This window comes from Lonchura striata, chromosome 24 (genome assembly GCF_046129695.1).
Source record: "Lonchura striata isolate bLonStr1 chromosome 24, bLonStr1.mat, whole genome shotgun sequence".
Classification (NCBI taxonomy): domain Eukaryota; kingdom Metazoa; phylum Chordata; class Aves; order Passeriformes; family Estrildidae; genus Lonchura; species Lonchura striata.
Window position 1 is genome coordinate 2,439,241 of NC_134626.1, and position 23,542 is coordinate 2,462,782.

General features: G+C 46.9%; 1 protein-coding gene and 1 long non-coding RNA gene across 4 annotated transcripts in view; one reads left to right on the forward strand and one right to left on the reverse strand.

Moving 5' to 3' along the window:
* Window positions 1–13,696, reverse strand: part of LOC110470343 (uncharacterized) — a 30,840-nt gene extending 17,144 nt beyond the window's left edge. Inside the window, exons 1-4 of one of the 3 annotated variants that reach the window (XM_077788115.1) lie at window positions 13,270–13,696; window positions 8,189–8,263; window positions 5,832–5,881; window positions 4,215–4,268 (exon numbers count right to left, since the gene is read on the reverse strand). In XM_077788115.1, the coding sequence (XP_077644241.1) occupies window positions 4,215–4,268; window positions 5,832–5,881; window positions 8,189–8,263; window positions 13,270–13,456 (366 nt within the window). In that variant the 5' untranslated portion in view covers window positions 13,457–13,696. The remainder of the gene's footprint in view (window positions 1–4,214; window positions 4,269–5,831; window positions 5,882–8,188; window positions 8,264–13,269) is intronic. The other 2 variants (XM_077788113.1, XM_077788114.1) reach the window with 2 other exon arrangements.
* Window positions 12,502–19,795, forward strand: LOC144247432 (uncharacterized). The gene is made up of 2 exons (XR_013341147.1): window positions 12,502–12,694; window positions 18,156–19,795. It is a non-coding gene; the product is annotated as an uncharacterized LOC144247432 (long non-coding RNA).
* The last annotated feature ends 3,747 nt before the right edge of the window (window positions 19,796–23,542 follow it).

The window sequence follows — 23,542 nt, forward strand, 5'->3', positions numbered from 1 at the left end:
ATCAGCACAGAATCTGAAAAATAGAAAAACCAAACCTGAAGCATCAATAGTCAGTCCTGGAGGAGCAATTTGGCATTGCCAAGTGTGGCTGTTTAATGAGGTGGGAGAAATGTTTGCTCCTCCAGTGAGGCAGGCAGAAGTCCCAGGCACAATCATTCTCTGTGCCCAGTGGTCCAGGGGAAGAGGCAAAATGCCAATTAAACCCAACTCTGGGAAGAGGTTTTGGGGGTTTCCTTGGGGGCCTTGAATTAAAGCTTTGAATTAAAGCCAGAATTGGTGGCAAGTCCCTTTTTGGGACAGAGTCAGGAGCTGCTCCTGCAGGAATCCATCACAGGGCAGGCCATGAAATCTGCTGGTTTTGTTTCTTTATGTTGTCACTGGAAACTCAAAGTGTTCTGAAGTGTTTGTTTTGATTCCTACTACCTTTTTTATTTTTTTTCCCTTTTAGTTGCCATTAATAAAATTTTCTTTATACCCTTTTAAACTTTTAAGCCTGCTTTACCTTTCTCCTAAGCCTATCTCCCAGCAGGAAATGAGTACACACCAAACCCACCACACTCATTGCTGCATTGGCCGAGACACCTCAAAATTGGCCAAATTTCAAATTAGCGAGCCAAAACCACGACACAAAATTAGCATTTCTGCCCAGTTTCGAACTAAAACCACCACACAAACCAAATAAACACCTGTGGGACACAAATCCAAGGCTCTTCCCAACCATCTGAAGGACATTCCTTTTGCAGAAAGATCCTTTTGCGACACGCTGAACCAGAATTCACCTCCTGGTTGGTGTTGTTTTTTTTTGTTTTGTTTTGTTTTTTTTTTTTTTTTTCTTTTTTTTTTTGGGTTGTTGTTCCCATGGTAACCCAGAGAGAGATTCCTTCCACATTCAGTTTGTCAGCACTAATTATGCATGCAGTTTGAGTGGCTCTCAGGTGAACCCTGGCCCTGCCACACAATCCCTCCTCAGGACTCAGCAGCCATTTCAATCAAGCTGCCTGGGAAGGGAAATAAAGTAAAAAAACATATTTTTTTTTGGAAAATAAATATAATAAGCAACTAAATGCTATAGATGCTTGCATTTATCTCCAGGAAAACAAAGTGTCTGTGGCCCTGAAGCAATTATCCTCCATCAAAAGAGATGTAGCTGTGCTCCAAAATCCAGGCAGTGCAGAGGAAAAGAGAAAGGGCTCCCAGAGGCAGAACAAAGGAGACAAGAATGTCAGGTTAGCCAGATCACAAGATTTGGAGGGGAAATAAAGAGAATTGAATATTCCTGCTTTGCCTTTCAAAGGTACTTAGAGCTCTCATCAGAGCCCTGGCAGAAAGAACTGCAGAGGAACCAGTTCCCTAAAATCATTTTGATACTAAACACCTCAGAAACCACAAGGTTAGCGAGGGACTTTTTGGCTTCTGTCCAGTTGGGTGTCCTTAAATTTGAGGTGAAGTCCCCAAGGTGCTGTGAGGTGTTTTTTAACCAAATTGAGGAGAGAAACTTGTGGGCTTTTATCCTTTCTAAGGAGACAAAGGGCAACTTGTTTACTCCATTAACAAGGACACATCCCTACACGCAGTCAGCTCATCTCCCAAAAATCAGGAGTTCTCTCACTCCGAGCAGCAAATTCTCCCATCCACCTCCCTCCTGCTCCCTCTCTCCCCACGGCAGAAATGAGCAGCTGAAGGTGAAGAAGGCAAAACCAGCCCCTCAAACCCAGATTTGTGGACAGCAGCTGGATCCATGACCCGGCTGTTTCACCCAAAGCTCATTTTTCACCTCCCAGCAGCCTCAGGAATCCGTGGCACGATTCCTTGGCCTGCCCAGGGTCCTGCAGCCAAATTATTTCATCTCCACTCAAGAGGAAGAAAAGGTTTCCTAAGACAAAGCCTGGCCCCAGCAGGACCCCAGGCTATTTTGGGGTAATTTTTGGGGGGTTATTTTTGCCCCAGCTGCTATTTTTGGGCAAAGCCAAACCCCTGTGAGGGGCTGTGGCAGCTCCAGATGTGACTCGGCCGTCGAGGGGGGACAGCAACACCCGAGCCAGATGTGCTGGGGTGGCCTCACGGAGCCCTTTGGTGACATTTGGGACCTCCAGCCCAGCCTCACCATGGGCTAAAAATGGCTTTTTCTGAAAAAAACCAAAAAAAAAAACCCACTTCCAGTCTTTTGGAAATCTCCTACAGTCCCAAGGGCTGGTTTTGTCTTTCAGCAGCTGTAAATGTAGTTAAAAAAATAGGTGCTTGGGGTTTTTTTAGGTTTTTTTGGTTGGTTTTTTCCCCTACTCCTCCAATAAAAGGAAGCAAGACAAAGGGAGCCAGGAGAAAAAAAAAGAAAAAAAAGCTCTGAGTGCCCCCCTGAGAGAAGCAAAGCAGAGCATTCTGCTCAGCCTGCAGTTGCTATGAAGAGGAATTTTGCTGTTGCAGAGCATTCCCAAAATCCACAGTGCTGGAGAATTCCCAAGAGACAGAACTGTACTTCCTTTTTTCAAGCTGGAATCCAAACGCCAGGCAGCTGGAGGTCCAGCTCAGCTCAGGAAATGCAGCCCAGTGCTGCTAAGGGCTGCTGGAACCCAGCCCTCTGTCTCCATCCCAGACTAAAATTAGCATTTCACTGCCAAGTTTAGACTAAAAACGTTTTTAAAAACCACCCCAGCAGCCCCCAGTTGCACTGCTCCAACAAAAGCAAAATTCAACATCAAGATGTGCTTCAGGTAGAGCAGGTGATAAGCTATAAAATGCTCTAAAATTCTATAAAATGCTCTAAAATTCTATAAAATGCTATAAGCTGCCCTGCTCTGAGCCTCTTCCATGGACTGCAATATTTGGTAGGAGCCCAAAGGGGAGCTCCAATTAATAAACCCCAATTATTTTCACACTGAGAGACCCAGAAAACCAGCCAAACCCTGTGTGATGAAAGTGCTCAAAGGCTGAAGTTGCAGTAAGAAAAACTGTAAAAAAATTGTAAAGAAAAATAGAAAAAATATAAAGAAAAGCCTCATAAAATCAGGCCTTCTCTGCCTGCACTGTCATTTCTTCTAAGCCAAGCTAGCATTTTGCAAGTTCCCACTTGAAAGCAACCCTGGTGTGAACAGATCATTAACAAAACAATCTGTTCCTGGGTCAAAAACAACTTAGCACCCGTATAAAGTGGTTTTACACTGTTAGATAGAAAAATGAAAACTATCTTTCACAAACAACTTTCTGTACACACCGAGAGTCTGAGTGACCAATCAATACAACAAAATAATAATACAAGAATAACAACTTGTTACTAACTAATAAACGCAGTTGGCAAGAAAGCTCCTAGCCAAATGGAGGACTGTAAAACTGTATAAAAAGGAGTTCTGTGGATAAAGAAGGGGATTTTTCTACCATTAGGAAAATGGAGTTGTTGTGATTTATTCCCATAGGCTGCCATTGAAAGGAGGGGCAGGTGAGAGCTGTGACCTGGGCACTCGGGGAGGGACGTGGGTGAACACTGATCTCGTCCCCAGTGATGCCTCAGGTTTTGGTTTTTCTGTTTTCCACATTCTGTGCTGATGTCCCAGGTTTTGGTTTTTCTGTTTTTCAGATTCTGTGCTGATGTCTCAGGTTTTGGTTTTTTTATTTTTCAGATTCTGTGCTGATGTCTCAGGTTTTGGCTTTTTTATTTTTCACATTCTGTGCTGATGTCTCAGGTTTAACTTTTCTATTTTTCACATTCTCTGCTGCTTTAGTGTGTGGCTCTGAGCTTCCCACGAGGGGATGCTGAGCTCTCTGCACAGAGCAGAGACAAAACAATTCCTACTCCAGCTGGGCACCAAGGACAAATGATCCAAACCTCAGCCCAGGAGCACCAACAGCGTGGGCTGGAGAGAGAAAAACAAGCAGGGTGGGACTGCCTGGGCTGGAGCTGGAATGGGACAATGAACTCCAAGGTGCCAGTGGAGCAGAACTGATCATTTTGTGACCAACCATCCATTTTTTGGGCCCATTTTGGTTCATCTTGGGTGCAGCCCTGGCTGGGCTCTTGTGCTGCCCGAGGTGGATCCATGAGGAGATCCTTTAATAAATCCCTGATTTATTCTTTAGCTCTTGTGCTGCCCAAGGTGGATCCATGAGGAGATCCTTTCATAAATCCCTGATTTATTCTGTAACCCTGTTCTAGATCAGCCTTCCCAAGTGCAGGAATCCTGGAATTCTCCACCCCCTAAACACAGCAGCCAAACCTCCCTTACCTTCAGGATCTTGTGCTGGGAGCTGAGGGCCCCATATCTGTTCATGGAGTCTTGCTGGGGAGAGAAAAGACCCAACAGAACCATCAGAGTCCCGAAAAATCCAGGAGAGGCACAAAAACCCCACAGAAGAACCTGCCCAAATTCTCCCCACAGGGAGGGACTGGGACCAGCCCACCACAGGGAACAACAGAACATGCAAGGCAGGAAAACATTGAATTTTTATCTTCTTTTTGCCAGGGTTGGGATGAAATGTGTGAGATGGGGTTTCTTGCTGGGACTCAGATGTTCATTCGTTTTTATCTATATTACAGTTTTATAAACTGTGAGTTCTGCAGCACTTCAACCAACTAAAAATGGAGCCGTGTCTCTCTTTCTATAAGGCTTTTTAAGCATAAACTGTCCAATTAAGAAATGACACCTAAATGATTTTTATTTTTGACTCAATAACTAACTACTTGTGCTCTGCAATGTAGACTTTTAAATCCAGTGACACAAAACCACCCAAACCCATGGAGAGGTGAAGAAGAAGGAGCAGCTTCTGCTTTAAAACATCTTTATATATTAATATATTTTAAAACCTTAAACTCTAAGTTTTCTACTAGGTGATTTTACACATTTTTACGCAAACTGCACACTCATAATCTCAGTTTTATCCTTCATTTTTGGAAGTTTTCTCTACAGCTTTGGGTCAAATGCAGTGTTCTCTTGGGGGTCAGTGCTTGGCAGCACACAAAGTCTAAAATTCTCAGTAACCAGGGTTCCAGCCAGAAAAGAATTTTTCCAGAGCACCCTTTCCAAGAATAATATTACCATATAATTACAATTCTTCACCTTCTTCTTCGTAAGTTTAAGTAGTCTTTTGTAATTATACAAAAAAGATCACATTGCGGAACATAAGAAACCAGTTATTAAGTTAAAAGTAAAAATAATTTGGGTAGACATTAATTTTAATAGATATTAATTATAATATAATTTATTATTGATTTTATTAGATGTTAATTATAATAACACTTATTGTTAATTTTAATAAACATTTCTTTTAATAAACACCAGAAAATGGAGCGAGCCTCAGGCAAACTCTGTGAGCTGGCACAGCAGTCAAGCTGAGCTCAAAAATTCTGATATTTTCCCCACTGTTAAAAAAATTCCAATAGTTTCCCCACCATTAAAAAAAATCATATATTTTTCCCATCATTTTAAAAAATCAGATATTTTTTCCATCATTTAAAAAAATAATATATTTTCCCCACTGTTAAAAAAATTCTGATATTTTCCTCACCATTCAAAAAATTCCGATCTTTTTCCCCATCATTCAAAAAACATCCGATATTTTTCCCATCATTAAAAAATTCAGATATTTTCCCCATAATTAAAAAAAAAAAATTCAGATATTTTCCCCACCATTTAAAAAAATTCAGATATTTTTCCCCACCATTAAAAAAAATACAGATATTTTTCTGTCCCAGACTGGCATTCACCCACAGAGGAGTGGCCTGGAAATGATTCCCTTTCTCCAGCACCTCCTCCACAGATGCTCCGGGAAAGGAATAAACCCTGGTGGCACAGAAAATAACATTTCCATTGTTCCCCAGAGAGCCTGGGGCAAAGCACACCCACCTTCTCCTTGTTGAGAGCTTCCTGAGCTTCCAACTTGTACACTAAAAAATCTAGAGAGGGAAGAAAAGGAGGCAGCTCAGTGAGGTGGGATTTCCCAATTTTTGGGTTTCGGAGGGGAAGGAAGAAGGAGCAGCTTTGCTTTCGAACGTCCAGCTTGCTTTTTAGAGATTATTATCGTTTAAAACCTTCGACTCTGAGTTTTCTGCTACGCGATGTGACGCGTGTCTCTTCGAACCGCACGCCAAGTTCGGGTTTATTGTTCCCTTTTGGAAGTTTTTGCTGAGCAAAAGGCAGCAAGGGAACTGTGGGAACCCCAGCCTTGCTCTGGGGTCCCGTGTGGTGGTGAAATTTCTCCTCCAACCCGTGATTCCAAAGAAAAACTCCACAGGCTCTTGCTGTTCGGTCTCAAGATGATTTATTGTGAATTATCTAAAAGATTTTCTTCTCGGGCTGCTGTGGATTGCTCACAGCTCAGGCAGAGGCACACACACACCCTGACATCCTCTCTGACTGTGTCTTCTTCTTCTCCCTCCCCACCCAGGGCTGCAATACGTAATATATCATATTTTATATGATATATTACGTATTACATGTTTATAGTTTCCCGCAATACCTACTACCTGTATTACAAAGTGCTTTTCTACTCTAAACCAATCTGTGAGTGCCAACATCACCAAGAACATGGAGGCAAGGAAGAAGAAGGAGGAAGAACAGGGTCAGCCCACTTTCCTCCATCTTAGAACTTCTGACCCCCAGGTACAAAATAAAAGCCCCCCTGTACAAATGTTAAAACCCCCCTGTACAATACTAAAAAAATTTCCCCTCTGTTTTGTAACTACTTTTGCTATCCTATCTAACCCTTTGTGACTGCTTGTTCCACCTCCAAAGTTGGTAACTCATTCCATGGCTCAAACTCAAAATCACAGCTGTTTGCAGCTGCCTGCTGGGGTCTAAAATGCTCCTGACCAAGGCCTGGAACCTCCAAAAATGTCTGAGGAACATTTTGAGTTCCCACAGGGAGCAAGCTGGAGGGCAGATGCTGCTGGAAGAGAATTCCATGCCCTGGGGAAGGTGGGAGTGCTTTCCATAGGAGCTGGCCACCCAAAAATCCTTTCCAGAACTCCCCATCCCATCCCACGGCCAAGAGCAGCGCTGATCTCCCAGGTCACAAACGAAGAGCCGCAGCGTGATGCCGAGGGAGCCGAGGAACTTTTTGGGGTGCTCTGAGCTGAGAGGTTGTGGGAACCCAGCACATCCCTCTGGCTGGCTCCAGGCCCCTGGCACCAAGTCAAAACCACCCGTGGCTTCTATTTTAGCCCGTGGAAAAAGCTGCCAATGTTGTGTGAGGAATTACAGACCACAAGGGTTTGAGCAGTGTGGTAGTTGGAGTGACACAGGGTGGAAAAGTAGAATTTTGGGGTTTTTAGAATGGGGTTCAAGGGGACAAAATGGAGGGATTTGGGCGTATCCTGACCCTCTTCTCCTTCTCCTTGCCCTCCGTGTCTTGGTGTGGTGGTGACACTTTTCTGTTGGTTTAAGGTAGAGACACACTGTCCAACATAAATTATAGATATTGGCACATTGTACACATAGTTTTTAATATAAAATGCAAACACCCCCTGAGGGCAGACAGAAGCCATGGCCGAGCTGCTGGACAGAGCTCAGCAGGGCAGAGAGAGAATGTTCTAGATAAGGGGAAATAGTCTTGAGAAGCTGATCCTGCACATTCAGACTCCTCTGGCTGCAGGGCTGGGAAAAAATGGATTTTTACACCCAGACCCTGAGAAGGGGTGAGTTTGGAAAAGGTGCTGTGAGACCCAAACCCATGAGTACACAGAAGTCTGGTAAGTTCAAAAGAGAATAAAAAGCTAATTTTATTTCTGATCTCGCAATATATAGAATTCTAAAAGTGACAGTGGATTGGAGGATGACGTTCCCACCTCTCCAACCACACTGGTCAAACCAACAGCTCATCAATTCTCTCCTCCCACAAAGAATGTAAAACAATCATTGTTTACATGAACAGTGTGAGAATTGCAGTAGAAATAGTTAAACACCAGAAGGCATAGAAAACCTTTAAAAGAACTTGAAAACTTTCAAAAGAACTATAAAAGAAAACTTAACACCTTTAAAAATCAGGGCAACAGGAGAGAGGAGCAGAGCACACCTGCCAGCACCCTCTGCCCACGGGCTCGTCACTCCACTGCTCCCAAATTCCACCCAGGGACAACCAGACAGCCACACTGGGTCAGGAGAGACTCTGGGGACATCTGGGGCTTTGGGGACAGCTGGGGCTTTGGGGACAGCTGGGGCTTTGGGGACAGCTGGGGCTTTGCCTGGCCACTGCTGGGACTCACCTTCCTTGGTCTTCTTGTGCTCCCCCCTCTCCTTCTGCAGGGATCTCTCCAGCCTGGACCGGTGCTCGTACACCACTGTGGGGGCAGAGAGAGGCAGAACATGACAAACTCCAATTTATCCCCACATATCTTTTCCCCATAGATATTTTTCCCACCATTAAAAAAGAAAAAAAAATAGACTTTTTTCATACCGTTAGAAAAAAATCAGATATTTTTCCTTACTATTAAAAAAATTTCAGATATTTTCCCCACCGTTAAAAATAATTCAGTTATTTTTACCACCATTAAAAAAACCATATCTTTTCCCCGCCATTAAAAAAAATCAGATTTTTTTTCACCATTAAAAAAATTTTAGATATTTTCCCCATCATAAAAAAAAAAATCCAAATCTCTTTCTCACCATTAAAAAAAATCAGATATTTTCCCCACCATTAAAATTCAGATATTTTTCCCTCCAATAAAAAAATCAGATATTTTTCTGTCACAGCCTGCCATTCACCCACAGAGAAGCAGCCTGAAAGTGATTCCTCTTCTCCAGCATCTTATCCACAGAAAGGAATAAAGAGAGGGGAATTTGGGCTGCAGAGCAGTACAACACACCAGTCTCACCCACAATTTGCAATATTTGCACTCAGGTTTTGCTTTGATGTGATGCCCAAGGGATGTTTAATTTGTGTTTTTTGTGGGCTCAGAGTCACCTGCTCTGGCAAGGCCCCAGCACCATGCAGGAGAGATTTATTTTTCCTTTTCCACAACCCAGCCATTGACTGGCCCTCAGTGCAGGACAGATTTTTGTTTTTCCCTTCCACAGCCCACTGAGAAAACCTGAAGCAAGCGGCCCTCTGCACAAAAACTGAGAATGGAAATGACCAAAAAGTCAGTGGCAGGTGGAGGATGGTGATGGATCCACTCTGATGTGGTCTCGGGGTCTGGGTGTTGGGATGACCCCAAGGGTGTAAAAATCCTTTTTTTCCCAGCCCTGCAGCCAGAGAAGGAGTCTGAGTGTTCAGGATCAGCTTCTCAAGGCTGTTTATTTTCCCTTATCTAAAACATTCTTTCTCTGACCTGCTGAGCTCTGTCCAGCAGCTCGGCCATGGTTTCTGTCTGCCCTCAGGGCGGTGTTTATATTTTATACCAAAAACTACTTGTGCTATATTTACAATAACGTGCCAATATTTATCATTTATTTTGGACAGTGTGTCTCTACCTTAAACCAATAAAAAAGTGTCACCAGCACACCAAGACACGGAGGACAATAAGAAGAAGACGAAGGTCAGGACACACCCAAATCCCTCCAATTTGTCCCCTTGAACCCCATTCTAAAACCCCCCAAATTCTACTTTTTAACCCTGTGTTACTCCAACTACCACACTGCTCAAACCCTTGTGGTTTGTAATTCCTCATACAGAGTTGGCAGCATTTTCCATGGGCTAAAACCAAAACCTCAGAGTTTTGGACTCCATTCCAGGGTCTCTGAGCCCCTGCCAGGGTCTGGAGGCAGCCAGGGCAGCCAGAGGGGTGTCCTGCACTCCGACAATGTGACAATGCCACCACACTCAGCTCCAACGGGCTCCTCATGCCCTCATCCTCCAGGATGGCACCGGGCAGCACTCAGAGGGGAGGGGTGAAATGAAACTCCCAGAACCAAGATTCCCGCCGAGAATTTTGGGGGCCAGTGGTGCCATAACTCGTGGTCTGCAGGAAAATGAAAATGAAGCCAGTGCTGATCCGTTCCCTGCTGAGATCTGCCACGCCAAGAGCCCCAGGGGGCTCCTGCTCTCACTCCAAGGGGATTTGTGCACCCTGCCAGCTCCACTCAGGTCATGCTGGAGCAGAAAATTCCTCTGTCCCTTCTCACCCCCCTCAAGGAGCAGCAAGAGGCCACAGGTGAGCCAGGCTGTCTCCTTCCTTGTCTTTGTCAACACGCAGACATCCCAGTGATGAAGATGCTCAAACCACTCCACCCAGACCTTCCTCTGAACCCAATTCTCCACACCATTCCAGCAGTGGTTCCAGTCTTGGAGGGATGTTTCCCCCTGCCAAGCAGCAAACCCAGCTCTGCAGCTGCCCAAGGGTCTCCTCGAGTGTGCCAGCTTTATTTTCAGGAGCACTTTCCCCAACAGACTGCTCCGATGGCACCCTGAGCACACAAAGGGCCCTGGGTGCTTCCAGAAAGCCTTGTCCAAGGGAATTGTCAGCTTGAGAACATCAGCCACTCCCCAGAGGATTTGGGAGCCCTGGGCACTCACTTTCTGACTCCCTCACATCCGAATTTCTTGCAGATGAGCTCCTGAGGGCCGGGCTTTGATGGGATGGGACATTCCCAGCAGCGATGGGCTGTGTTAACACCCACAGCCACAGATCCTCACGAGGCCATCCCAGAGCTGGGGAGGCTTCAGCGACAGCTCCCGAGCACAGGCTGCTCGTTCTGCATTTCACAGCACAAAATCTGGCTCTCCCCGACCCTGTTTTTACAAGTCAGATCAACTGAAGTAACCTCCAATTGCTAGAAAAGGAAGTTTTAATCTCTCCTGCCTTTCCTACAGGTTCCCAGAACCCAAAGTGGGTTTATCTTCACACAGAGCAGGGATTCAGCAGTGTCTCAGCTCCTGGGGGTGTTCAGGGCCAGGAGATGGACTGGAATAATCCCAGTGGGTCCCTCCCAGCTCAGGACAATCCAAAATTCCATGATTCTTCCCTCATCTTTGTGCTGAGACACAGCAGCAGCTCGTCTGACCAAACCGGCACGGCGCAGTTCGGAGGCCAGGGAGCCAGGAAGTCTTGAACAATTTGCTTTTAGAGCAGAGAATGGAGGGTGGTCAGCGTGTAAATCCAGCTGGAATCCAGCCAGGACACCCTCACCTGCTGCCAAAGGAAAAAAACAATGAAACCCCTTGGCTGATAGGGCAGGGCCAGGTGCAGAAGAGCACAAAAAGGAATTAAAGTCATGCAACAAGTGCAGGGACAGAGCCCAGAGCCCCAGGGCTGTCCCCAGAGCACTGCAGGGAGCAGCCACAGCCCCAGAGCCAGATGTGCCAGCCTCCCACCAGCATCTCTCCCATCCGCCCCTTGCCAGGCTTCCCCCAGCAGCCAAACCCAAAAAGAAGCCTTGCCTTTGTTAAAACTGTTGGACAAGCGAGTGTCTTCTCAAAATAAAAAAAAGGGTAGCCATGGCAACAACTGTATTTAGGAACGGGAGGACTGAGAGGGGGTTAGGAATTCCAGCAACAGGCTGCAGCTCTGCAATTCACACGTTTGGGTGGAAAAAATATGAGCTTGGCTCAGTTGTTGGCCTGTTGTTCCCAAAATTGGGGTTCCCTGAGGCTGCTGCTGTCATCCTCGGGAGAAGCAGCCCCTCTCTGCAAGAGGAGCAAGAGATGCTGGCACACCAGGGAGGAAAGTGGGTTAACTTCTGCCCTGCTGATCCCTGCACATCCCAAACCTGGGCTGCAGGTGGGAATCATGGCTGGGACTGAGCTGTAGGTGTAGGCAAAATGGAACCAAACCATGAGATAACAGCCCTGAACACACATTAATGAGATCCATTCCCAAGGATGATTGGATTTTGTTTCCTGGAGAGGAACACACACCCCCCACACTGTGCAAACACAACACACAGCCCTGGGCACCAGCAGCCCTGCTGGGATGCTCCGTTTGCAGCACAGAGACACCGGGAGAAGATTTAACCCTAAAAGACTCAAATGTTGAACCACAGATCTGTACAATGCCCCAGCAACACGGGCTGTAGGAAGAATATTCCTGGATGTGTCCACAAAGGTCATGACAGAACTCCCTGTATTTGGTTTTAGCTGGGGAAGAGCTCCCTATAAACACTGTGATCTAAACTGACTTTTTAGGGGGGGGGGGGGGGGGGCGGAATGGGTTAAATAATCTCTTGACCTTGAGCAGAACGATTTTTGGCCACATGGATTCATTCTGTGGGCATTTCCAGGGACAGCCCGTCCTCCAGCATCACACACCCGAGTGCTGCCTGCCCCGAGGGCATTCCCACCAAACCTCTCCTCCACGGGGAGCTCAGCAAAGCCCTCCAGAGACTCCAAATCCTGTGTCAGCTGCTGGAAACGTGGCCTTGGCACACCCAGCGAGGCTGGAATGATAGGCTGGACAAAGGAGATAAAAGTTCAGCGGTGGAGTAACCGCGTGTCCTCCTCAGCCTTCCCTGCCGGCAGCTCCCCGAGGGCTAAAATCCCATTTTCCCACAGTGAGGCATTTATGTAAGGAGGACAAATGAGGGGAGAGAGGGGGAGGAGGAATCCACACGCTGTGTTTGCCTTCCGCTCTCCGGCAGCTCTTGCCAGGAGAGCCAAGCGCTGAGCAACGGGATCAGAAAAGCCAGTTCTTCCTCCTCCTGCTCCTCTTCCTCCTCCTCCTCCTCCTCCTCTTCTTCCTCCCCTTGTTTTTAGGGACCTAAACATCTGCAGCATCCATCAGCCCCAAAAAGCTGGCAGGACTTTTTAAATCCCGGATCAATCTCTCGAGAACGAGGTGGGTTTGTCAGCGGGATCAGAAAAGCCAATTCTTCCTCCTCCTCCTCCTCCTCCTCTTCTTGTCGTTGTTTTAGGGAGCCAAAAATCTGCAGCATCCATCAGCCCCAAAATGCTGGTACGGCTTTCTAAGTCCCGGACTATTTTAGTCCCGGGCTGTTTTAGTCCGGACCAACCTCTCGAGAGCGAGGTGGGTTTTATCTCCTTGCAGAGGCAGCGGGCAGCGGCGGACTGTGCCAAAACTTCAGGGACAGATCCCTTCCCTCTCTGCTCACTCCCACAGCAGCATCTCGGAGCCTGCCCTGCGTTTTTACTGCCTCGCATTTGGCGTGACCGGGGTTTGGATTGGCGGCCAAAGGGAGAAGAATTGGAATAGACGCGACGCAGCCGATCCAGCTCCGACCCCCCCTTTGCTAACTCAGACTCCAGGCTGCTCTAATTCCTGGCATCCAAACAGCACGAAAGGAAACGGGAAAGGAATCAGCATCTTCAAAGCCAAGAGATGAGCAGGGCCGGGAGGGAGAGAGGTCGGGGCAGGGTGTGCCCAGCCAGGGGCACCTCGGAGCGGGCACTCACCTTGGAGCTGGGCTGACAGCGCTTCCTGCTGCTGTTTGTATTTCTGCGCCAGCGCCTCGGCGCTCCGCACCTTCTGCTGCAAGTGGTTGTAGAGGAAAACTCCGGAGGCCAGGCAGGCCAGGGTGAGCAGGCAGAAGGCGGTCTGCAGCAGCCCCTTCTGCCTCCTGGAGCACATCCCGCTGCCCATGGCGGGGCTCGGCTCGGCGATGCAGCGCTGCTAGAGCATCGGGTTCTTTCCGCCCAGCAGCCGCTCTCCCCCGCCAAGGCGCGGATCCCCGCGGAAGGTGCGGGGCCAGGCTCGGCTCCGCTCCCTCCGGGGCTCCCGCCGGGCTCTACTGCTCGCCGGCCGCCGGGACATCGGGGGCCGAGCGGAGCCCGAGCATCCTCGGGGGGCGGCCAGCGGGAGCTCCGGGGCGAGGGCAGCGGGAGGAGGGCAGCGAGCAGCAGCAGCAGCAGCAGCAGCAGGAGGAGGAGGACGAGGAGGAGGAGGAGGAGGAGGAGGAGGAGGAAAACTTTTGCTTCCCATGTGCTGCGGCGGAGATGGGGGGGGCGGGAAGGGGGTACCGCCGCCTTTGGCTCTTCCCACCTCCCCCGCTGGAGCAAGCACCGGAAAAAATAACCCGGCGAGAGGAGGAGAAGCCCGTGGGCCCCCTCCCCGCGGCTTCCCCCGCCGGCAGATCCTGGAGGAAGCGGCGGCACCGGGGCCGGGAGAGCGGCCAGGAACGCGGCGGCATCCGGGCTGCGGCGGCGGAGAGTCCGCCCGCGGCGGCGGGAGGGGCTGCGGGGACCGGGGGAGACAGAGGGGACAACCGAGGGGACAGCCGAGGGGACAGCCGAGGGGACAGCCGAGGGGACAGCCGAGGGGACAACCGAGGGGACAGCCGAGTCCCGAGCCCTGCCCCGCCGGTCAGGCATCCCCCGGAGCCCCTCGTCCGTGCGTTCCCTTCCCTGCTCCGGCACCTGTTGCTAACGGGAGATGGATGAGGGACACGGGAATGGATGGACCGGGAGAGCATCCTCGCACGGGTTCTTTAAAAGCTCCTAAAAAGCTGTGCTTTCTCCTCGGGAAAATAGGAGCTGATAAAGGCACGAGGGGAAAGGTGGGAGTTTGGCTTTTTCCCAGTGGTTTGCGTTGGAAGGGAACTTAAAGCTCATCCCTTCCGCTACCCCCGGCTGCTCCAAGTCCGGTCCAACCCAGCCCTGGACACTTCCAGGGATTGGGGGTTCCAAGGTGCCCTGGACGTGCCCTCCATGTGGGCTCCTCACTTCTGGTTTTACCCAGGTGTGTGATGCACACGGTGACCTTTAAAGGTCCCTTCCAACCCAAACCATTCCATGATTTTGCACCTCGTGGGACAGACAAAGCTCCCGGAGCCTTGCCTGGGTTCTGGGCTCAGATCTAAGACCTGCAATGAATCTTCTCGGACGGCCAGGTTGGCTCATCTTTTATGTGAGCTCACAAGGATATTTCTTCTGGAATTCTGCCGAGTTCCCTCTTTCAGGCACCTGGGGAATCAGCAACAATCACAACAGTTCTTCAGCAGCAATTCCCCTCTAAGAGTCACGCGTGGTGGTTTCATAAATGTTAATCCAACGAGCCTCACAGCACTGCTGAGAATTGGTTGAGTGGCACTTGTGTCACCCCCATTTGTCATCAGGGAAACTGAGGCACGGTGTTCCTGTAAGGTTAGGATTTATCCAAACGAACTTCTTTATGGTTGGATTTTTTTTTTTCCCCCCTCCAAGCATTTAAAGTGGATTTGGTGGCTTTGTTCTGCCAGACCTTGGGTGAGGCTCAGCCTGCTGGAAATGGGGTGATTTGGCTCTGATACAGCTTCCACTAAACATTATAGGCTTTCCTTAATGAATGAACTGATTAGTGCAGCTCGTTCTGAAAAGCAGAGCGGCACTGATGGGATGTTCCATGGCAGCATTTGTCTGCCATGGATTGAGTGTGTGTAGGACCAGGGAAAAATAACCTCGTTCCTACTCCCAGATTTTCAGTCCTAGACACTCCACTGGTCCAGACAGATTTACTGCCCAACTGTGTCTTTACACAAATGCCCAGGCCTGGGGGTTGCTGAATGCTCCAGCATCTCTTCAGGCTGTTTCTCAGGAGCTGGAATGTCCTGTCTGCATCCTGAGGACTGAGCAGGCAGCCCGTGGGATGAGGGGTTTCAGTCTCAATTTTGCCTCTATTCAGCACTTTTTTTTATTATTATTTTTAAAATTTTTTTCCCCCCCTCTCCTGCATGCATTAATTACTTCCTCATGTGCTGATTCCTGCCTGAGAAACACTGGGAGTGTTTGAGGTTTGTGACAGAGAGGAGTCTGGAAAAGGTTAAAATCTGGATTAGGGAATGTTTATCTGAGAAAGATTTGATTGACAGGATGTCTGTGAGCAGGCGCTTTACTTTTGTAACAAATAGCTTTACTCCTGCAATAAACTCAGGTTTATATTTAACTCCAGGTTTCTGCACCAGATCTAAAGCCAGTGAGAGCCAAAGGCTTTGCTTCATATTTAAATGATTCAGAGGATTCTTCCTCATACAAATCCCCACAACGTCCCACATCTCTCAAGGTCTGCACGAGTATTTTTAGGAAGACACAGAGGAGGAGAAACCCCTGAGCTAAACAAATTGACCATAGGTGACAGCTCCCTCCAAACCCAACTCAAAATGCTTTGTGGCTCAGGGATTATCTGATCATCTCCTTTTGCTCCCTCTAATCCAGTGGGTGATCACATCTGATGACAGCTTTAAAATAATAATCTGAACAGAGCAAGCAATTCCCATGGGAAAGCTCGGGGCGTATGGAATTGTAAAGAAAATGCCACTTTCTCCCCTGTAGAACAAACTGTGAGTATTGACCCTCTGTGCAAGCAGTGCCGTGCTGGGAAGCTCCAGCCTTTTCATCAGAGCTTTGGATTCCATAGCAGGATTTAATCAGCTGTGGGAGTGTTTTCAGGCAGGTTATGTAAATTCTGTCGAGAAACCAAGTGGCTGAAAAAGATGGATGGAAGGATGGATGGATGGAAGGAATGTGCTGGGAGGAGGCTGCATTGTTTAGGGGTTGCAGTTTTATAAATCTACAGACAAATGTGCCACATTTCACGCTGGACACTCACCCGAAAGGCTTTATGGGGTCTGGATCTGCCTTTTAGGGAATCCCACTCTGGGAATCCAGTGCACAAATGTGGGAGGGAATCGGGTGAGCAGGGGAGGAGCAGTTTGAGGCAGGAGTCCAGAGGATGAGAAATGACAGGCACAAATGTTTGAAAGTGTTCCAAGCGAGCACCTTGATGTGCATGGATTGAGAGCATGAGAGGAACCAGCACTCCTGGAGCTGGCTGCCTTTTCCCACACAGAAATTCCCAATTCATTTCCTCCAAGAGCAAAAATGCCCTAAAATTCCTGGGGACAGATCTCACCTCGTTGTCTCCAAGGTTAAGGGGTGGGAGAGCTGAAGCAGTCCTGTTTTCCCATAACAAGAAGTGACAGCTTCTAATTAGAATTCATTAGAGGCAGCCCCGGGGAACTGATGGGACCATTTTCCAGGATGTGCTGTTGAAATTATTCTTCATCTCACGATGACATGTTGGCTCAGTGCTCTGAGTTCTCTTCCCCAAGCCTACAGATGTCCTTTGAGTCATCTGTGCTGTGCCTAAAACGGAGGATTTGAGATCCCAGAACCCTCTGGGATACAAGAGAAGGGGAAAGGGGGAGCAAAATGAGGCAGAAACATTGGGGTTTTCTAAGTTAAAAGGTAAAATTCATTGTCTAGATGAGCATTTCATACAAACTGGAGCACAAGGAGATCCACAATTACTGAATGTCTGGATATTTTGGCAGTTATTTGGTACTTTAAAATATCAGCTCCCAGAGTCAAAGTATTCTGAGAGAAGCTCTTTATTCTTTCAAAAAAATAGTCTTTACTCCAAGAATTTACAGTGCAAGAAACCTCCACCATGTGACTCTTAGATCCTCTGGGAAAAAAACCCATCTTTGCCTTTTAGTTCCACCTCATCTTTTACAGCTTGGACTGGGAATCTCCCTTGTTTCAGTCCTCGACCAGCCTGTGATTTGAGTTAGTTTTTAATCAAAAAGCAATAAAAGTTTTCATCAGAGGGATGAAACCAAACAAGAAGGACCAAGGAACATATTGTGCTTAGCAAATGCACCACAGTACACCCAGAGCCTGTGACTCCATTGCCTGCTTGCTTTTACTGCCTTCCCAAGGTTCAGACATTTTTATTAGAGGCAAGGAACATTCCAGAGTTTATTCCAGTTTATTCCAAAGGTAATAAAAATGCAGTGTGCCAGAAAACAACAGCAAACAATAGTGAAGGGATTTTTGGCTGATTTTGCTGTTTCTGCCTCTCGTGGGGTTCCAGCATCACCCCCCAGCAAACAATAGCAAAGGGATTTTTGGCTGATTTTGCTGTTTCTGCCTCTCTTGGGGTTCCAGCATCACCCCTCTTTTAGGACAGACACACAGTCTGCCTTAGCCCCACCATCCTGGGTCATCCAGGAGTTCCTCACACCATCACCAGGCAGGACTCTGGAGGTGCAAACCTCCAGAAATTCTCATTCATATAATAATTCTATTATTTTCCCTGCTGTGGGTGAAGTGCCATTAGTCAGCGTGCTGTTGTGGGGGGGGATTTTCCGGGGAAAATAAAGAACATTTTAATTGTTGTTAATCAGGCTGGAGCCTGAGCAGCTGATGGTGGGAGGAGGAGGCAGCAGCAGCATGGGGCTGACACGGAACACTCGGCAGCAGATCTGTGCTGGTCCCTCCTCCAGGATGTTCTGCTGCTCCCTGTGGCTCCTGGGCATGGCAGAGAGATGAGAATTCCTCATGATCTCGCTCCAGGTTTTTTCCAGGGGAAGCTTCATGCCTGCACAAGCATTCGGTGGGATCAGCCAGCCTCATCACTTGGGCACGGGGCTGCTTTGTCTGACTTCATGCTTCATATCCGTGCCACATCAAGCTGGAAATATCATTTCTGAGCACCTCAAGCTGACATTTCTACACATAAGGAGTCAGCCAGGGAGATTTCAGTCTGGTTTTTAACACCCCCATAAGCCAAGAGCTTCGTTCATCTCTGCTTTGTCACTGTGTGTTAACTGTAGCCATCGACACATTTAGGGTGAGATTTTAGACATTGCCTAATCATTGTTGGTTTTCAATAGAAGAAACTTTCCTGAACCATGCATTTGGGTTCTGAAAATCCCATGGTTTTGCCAGAGAGATGCGGGGTCTGAGGTTTACATCTGAATGCAGAAGTGATGAGAGGATCTGGGAATCTTCCTAAGGTGGATTCAGCAGCTCCTTCCAGGGATCCATCTCCAGCTGGCAGGAGTGGATGTCTTTAGTAGACTTTGACAAGGAGAATAACACAAAGCCATAAAAATGGAAATCAGCTCTTGTTCTGTTAAATTAACCTGTCAAAAACTCTGCTGTGGCCAACAACCACGCTGACAATCAGCTAATTACAGAAAGATCTCTAAACACAAAAAATATTAGATTGACTGGGTTGTTACCTGTCTGAGCAGCCCCCCAAGTCTTGAGGCCCATTGTTGATTTTCCTCCCTGTGTGATCCCAGGGAGATAAAATCTGCAGGAGTGCCTGGGACTCTCCCAAATCCCCTGGCTGGAGGCAGAGCAGCCAATTCCACTGCACAGAAACACTCCTTCCAGGCAGCACTGCCTGCAAAGTCAGCCTCAAGGAGCTCCAGCTCTGTTCCCTACAAACCACTCAATAACAAACCTCGTGGGGAGCCCTCCCAGCCCCCCTTACACCACTCACACAAGGAAAAAGCCCCTTTGGGCCAAAGGAATTCAAGCCCCTCTTCTGCAGAGGATGCATTGATGGGGAAGTGCAGGATTAGCCCTGCACTAAAACACCCTGAGGAGCACAGGGAAGGCTGATCTGGAACAGAAAATAGACAGTTACAGAATAAATCTGGGATTTATGAAAGGATCTCCTCATGGATCCACCTTAGGCAGCACAAGAGCTAAAGAATAAATCAGGGATTTATGAAAGGATCTCCATGGATCCACCTCGGGCAGCACAAGAGCTAAAGAATAAATCAGGGATTTATTAAAGGATCTCCATGGATCCACCTCGGGCAGCACCAGAGCTAAAGAATAAATCAGGGATTTATTAAAGGATCTCCATGGATCCACCTTGGGCAGCACAAGGGCCCAGCCAGGGCTGCACCCAAGATGAACCAAAATGGTCCCAAAAAAATTAACTCTGACTTAGGACAGGACCTGACAAGATTTACAGCAGGAATACTATTCATAAAATCCTTGTGTGGGGTTGCTGTGTGCAGTTTGACTTTTAAAAATTAACTCTGATTTAGGACAGGACCTGACAAGAATTACAGCACAAGCACTATTCATAAAATCTTTGTGTGGGGTTGCTGTGTGCAGTTTGACTTTTAAAAATTAACTCTGATTTAGGACAAGATCTGACAAGATTTACAGCAAGAATACTATTAATAAAATCCTGTGTGTATTTGCTGTGTGCAGTTTGACTTTTAAAAATTAACTCTGATTTAGGACAGGACCTGACAAGATTTACAGCAGGAGCACTATTCATAAAATCCTGTGTGTGCATCACAGACAGGGAGGCACAAGGACCCAAATTCCCAGCAAAAAAAGCCAAATATTCATCTACAGCCACACAGGCCTTGACTGGGGTACATGAGTGGGTTGCTTAAATAAAAAAAAAATTAAAAAAAAACAGGAAAAAAAGGAAAAAAAGAGGATTGTTTTCAGGTTCAGGGTTGGGCCCATGTTTTCAGGATCACTTTGGGATTTTGAAGGCTCTGTTAATGCAGCAGGACGCTCCCAGGCTTTCCCTTTAGCATTCTGGGGTGGTAAAAACCCATCCCAGCACAGAGTGCTGAGAATTTTAAAATAATAAAGAAGCCAAGATGCCTCTTTATTACAGCAGCGTGGACAGGCTTCCCCTGCAGGATCCCATCTGCTGTGCTCCTGCAGCACAACAAATAAATCACATGAGGGAGGGAAGGCTCAGGAGTCATCTCTGATTTTGGAACCCTCTAACCCCAAAGTCAGCAACACTGAAACAATTGAATGGGAATTTTGCCTTTTATTTTTTATTTTTTATTTTTTATTTTTTATTTTTTATTTTTTATTTTTTATTTTTATTTTTGCTTTTTTTTTTCCTGAGGAAGGTGGGCAGAGTGCAGGGGGAAAACTTGATGTTTCGCAGTTTATGATGAGTTTCTGTTCTCTGCTATGCTCCTCCTCCACACAGCCATCCCAGAATTCAGCCAATTTTCCACCTGACACTCAGCACAGGCTGGAAGACTGAGCCAGTTTTCCTAATTTTTCAGTGATGCTGAGCATCCTGCCCTAGATATTGTGTGGAGCAGTCACGGGAGGAAGAGGAGAAACCCCAAATCCCCCTCAAAGAGCAGAACTGTTGGCACAGGATCACGGTCTGTCCCTGCCTGCTCCTGCTACCCTTCATTCTTATTTTTGCTACATTTCCCAGCTGTTTTTCAGTGCTAAAAACAGCTGGGAAGGAATAAAGAGGAATCCCCCTTGGGCTTGGATTCTCTTAAGCTGTGGTTCTGTTTTCTTCAGAGGAGAAATAAAGCGTGGAACCGAATTTCCTCAAAGTTAATTCCCCAAGCTGGGATGTAGGTCACGTTGCTTTGTCTGAGGCTGAGCTGAGCTCTAAATAGAAATTGGTTTTTTCCCTGAAAAGTGGGAGCACGCTCATCCCTGCTGCTTTATCCAGGTCATTGCCTCCGAAGGTAACACCGGTGCCTCTTCCAGGCTCTGCTTTTAAGGAGAGGATTCTCCAAAACAAATTTTTTTCCCCTGTATTAAACATGCAAAACAGGACATGCACTTGGGGGAATTATTTTATATTTTATGATTTTGTATATTTTAGAATGTATACATTCATATATTTAATATATTTATTGTTTTATACAATATGTATTATTAATATAATTATTTTTATTATATACAAGATCATATTCTATATTCTATATTGTTGTCTATTATATATATTTATCTATTTATATATGTATATATATTATGATCTATTATATATGATTATTATACTATATATACACACTATTACTATATATATACTATATATACTATATTATATATATACTATATATATACACTATATATACACACTATATATATACACACTATATATACTATTATTATATATACTATATATAATATTATACTATTATATTCTATATTTATATATTATATTTTTGTATTTTATATTTTATTTTTATATATATTAAAATATATTTATATATATAGATATGTAGAATGATATTTTATATATAGATATGTAGAATGATATTTTATATATAGATATAGATATAGAGATAGATAGATAGATAGATAGATAGATAGATAGATAGATAGATAATTTAAAAAAAAATATTTTATAGAGATATTTTATACCTGAAAACACATTTTGGGCAGCCTGTTTTCCCCTCAATCACCAATACATTTTTATCCCACCCATACATTTTGATCTCATGAAATATTCACCTTCCAAGAACATCACAAAAGCACCGAGTGGCCCCAGTTTTCCACGTGCCAGGTCTGGAAGGTGCAAAATATTAAGGAGATTTTTTTGGGAGGGAAAAAAGGCAATTTTTTTTCCCCAAAAAAACCAAAAAAAGGGTAAATGCACATAGCCTGGTGACCCTGGAGTGGCTTCCATGGCTGCCCGGAGGTGCAGAAGGAAGCCCATGAATATTGAATATTTCTATGGAACAGCGGCATCCAGCGGGCAGAGAACGATTCCTGCTGAAACCCTTGGAAAACCGGGATAGGAGCACGGAAAAACAGAGGTTTCTCCCCAATATTCAGTGCTATTTTCCTTCAAATCCAAGCTGTGTTTTCGTTGCTGCATTTTGGGCTGGTGATATCTGATAAAGTAACGTTGCAAATAGTCAATTTTATTTTTAATTTCATTTTTAAAAGAGAGACTAGCTTGATTTTTTTCAAATTTTAAACAATTTATTTTAATTTTTGTTTTTAGAGAGAGATTAGCTTGAATTTTAATTATTTTCAACTTTAAACTATTTAATTTTTAATTTCTATTTTTTAAAGAGAGATCAGCTTGAATTTGAATTCTTTTCAATTTAAAAACATTTCGGTTTTAATTTTTATTTTTTAAAAGAGAGATTATCTTTAATTTATTTTTTTTTAAAGTTGTATAATATTTTGGTTTTATTTTTTAAAGAGAAATTAGCTTGGGAAAAAAAAAAACCCAACCTGACATAACTCAGAGCCTGGATATGCAAGCTTAGAACAAGCACTGACAAAAGTAAGTGCTGAATTATCTCAGTATTTATTGAGTGAGCCCAAAACCCTATGGATGGATCTCCACAACTGGTGCTGACTGCACTCACCTGCATTCCTCTTTACATTTACACTAACGTAAATAATTTTTACATTTACATTAACATAAATTCATTTTTACACCTGCATTAACATAAATCTGCCTGGCAAGAACCGAGCTGAGGGAAGACCAGAGCACGCTCTGAGCACATCCCAAACATTCCCTGGCACTCCCTTCTCACCCTCTGGCCAAAGGCCGATGGAAAACGCCGTGCCAGCACCAAGGCACATCAACCCCCTGGTTCCAAAATTCACATTTTTCCAGTTGGTGCGTTTAGCTGGCCCGGCCAACGCAGAGGACGAGGGACAGCGAGTCCTCCAGGCTGTACGGAGCGGCAGCAGCTGGGTTTGCACCGGTCCTTTGCAGCCTGCAGCCCCAGAGTTCAGGCTCTGACGCTGCCGCAGCCATCGGCTCTCTGCGGCGCCCACAGCCGCTCCGCCCGGCCGCGGCGGGCGCTGCCCCGGGCTTTCCCGCATCCCCGGGCCGGGCCGGGCCGGGCCGAGCCGAGCCGGGCTGAGCCGAGCCGGGCTGAGCCGGGCCGAGCCGAGCCGGGCCGGGGCGAGCCGGGGCGAGCCGAGCCGGGCCGAGCCGAGCCGGGCCGAGCCGGGCCGAGCCGAGCCGAGCCGAGCCGAGCCGAGCCGAGCCGGGCCGAGCCGAGCCGAGCCGGGCCGGGCCGAGCCGAGCCGGGCCGGGCCGGGGCGAGCCGGGCCGGGCCGAGCCGGGCCGAGCCGGGCCGGGCCGGGCCGAGCCGGGCCGAGCCGAGCCGGGCCGAGCCGAGCCGGGCCGGGCCGAGCCGAGCCGGGCCGAGCCGAGCCGAGCCGAGCCGGGCCGGGCCGGGCCGGG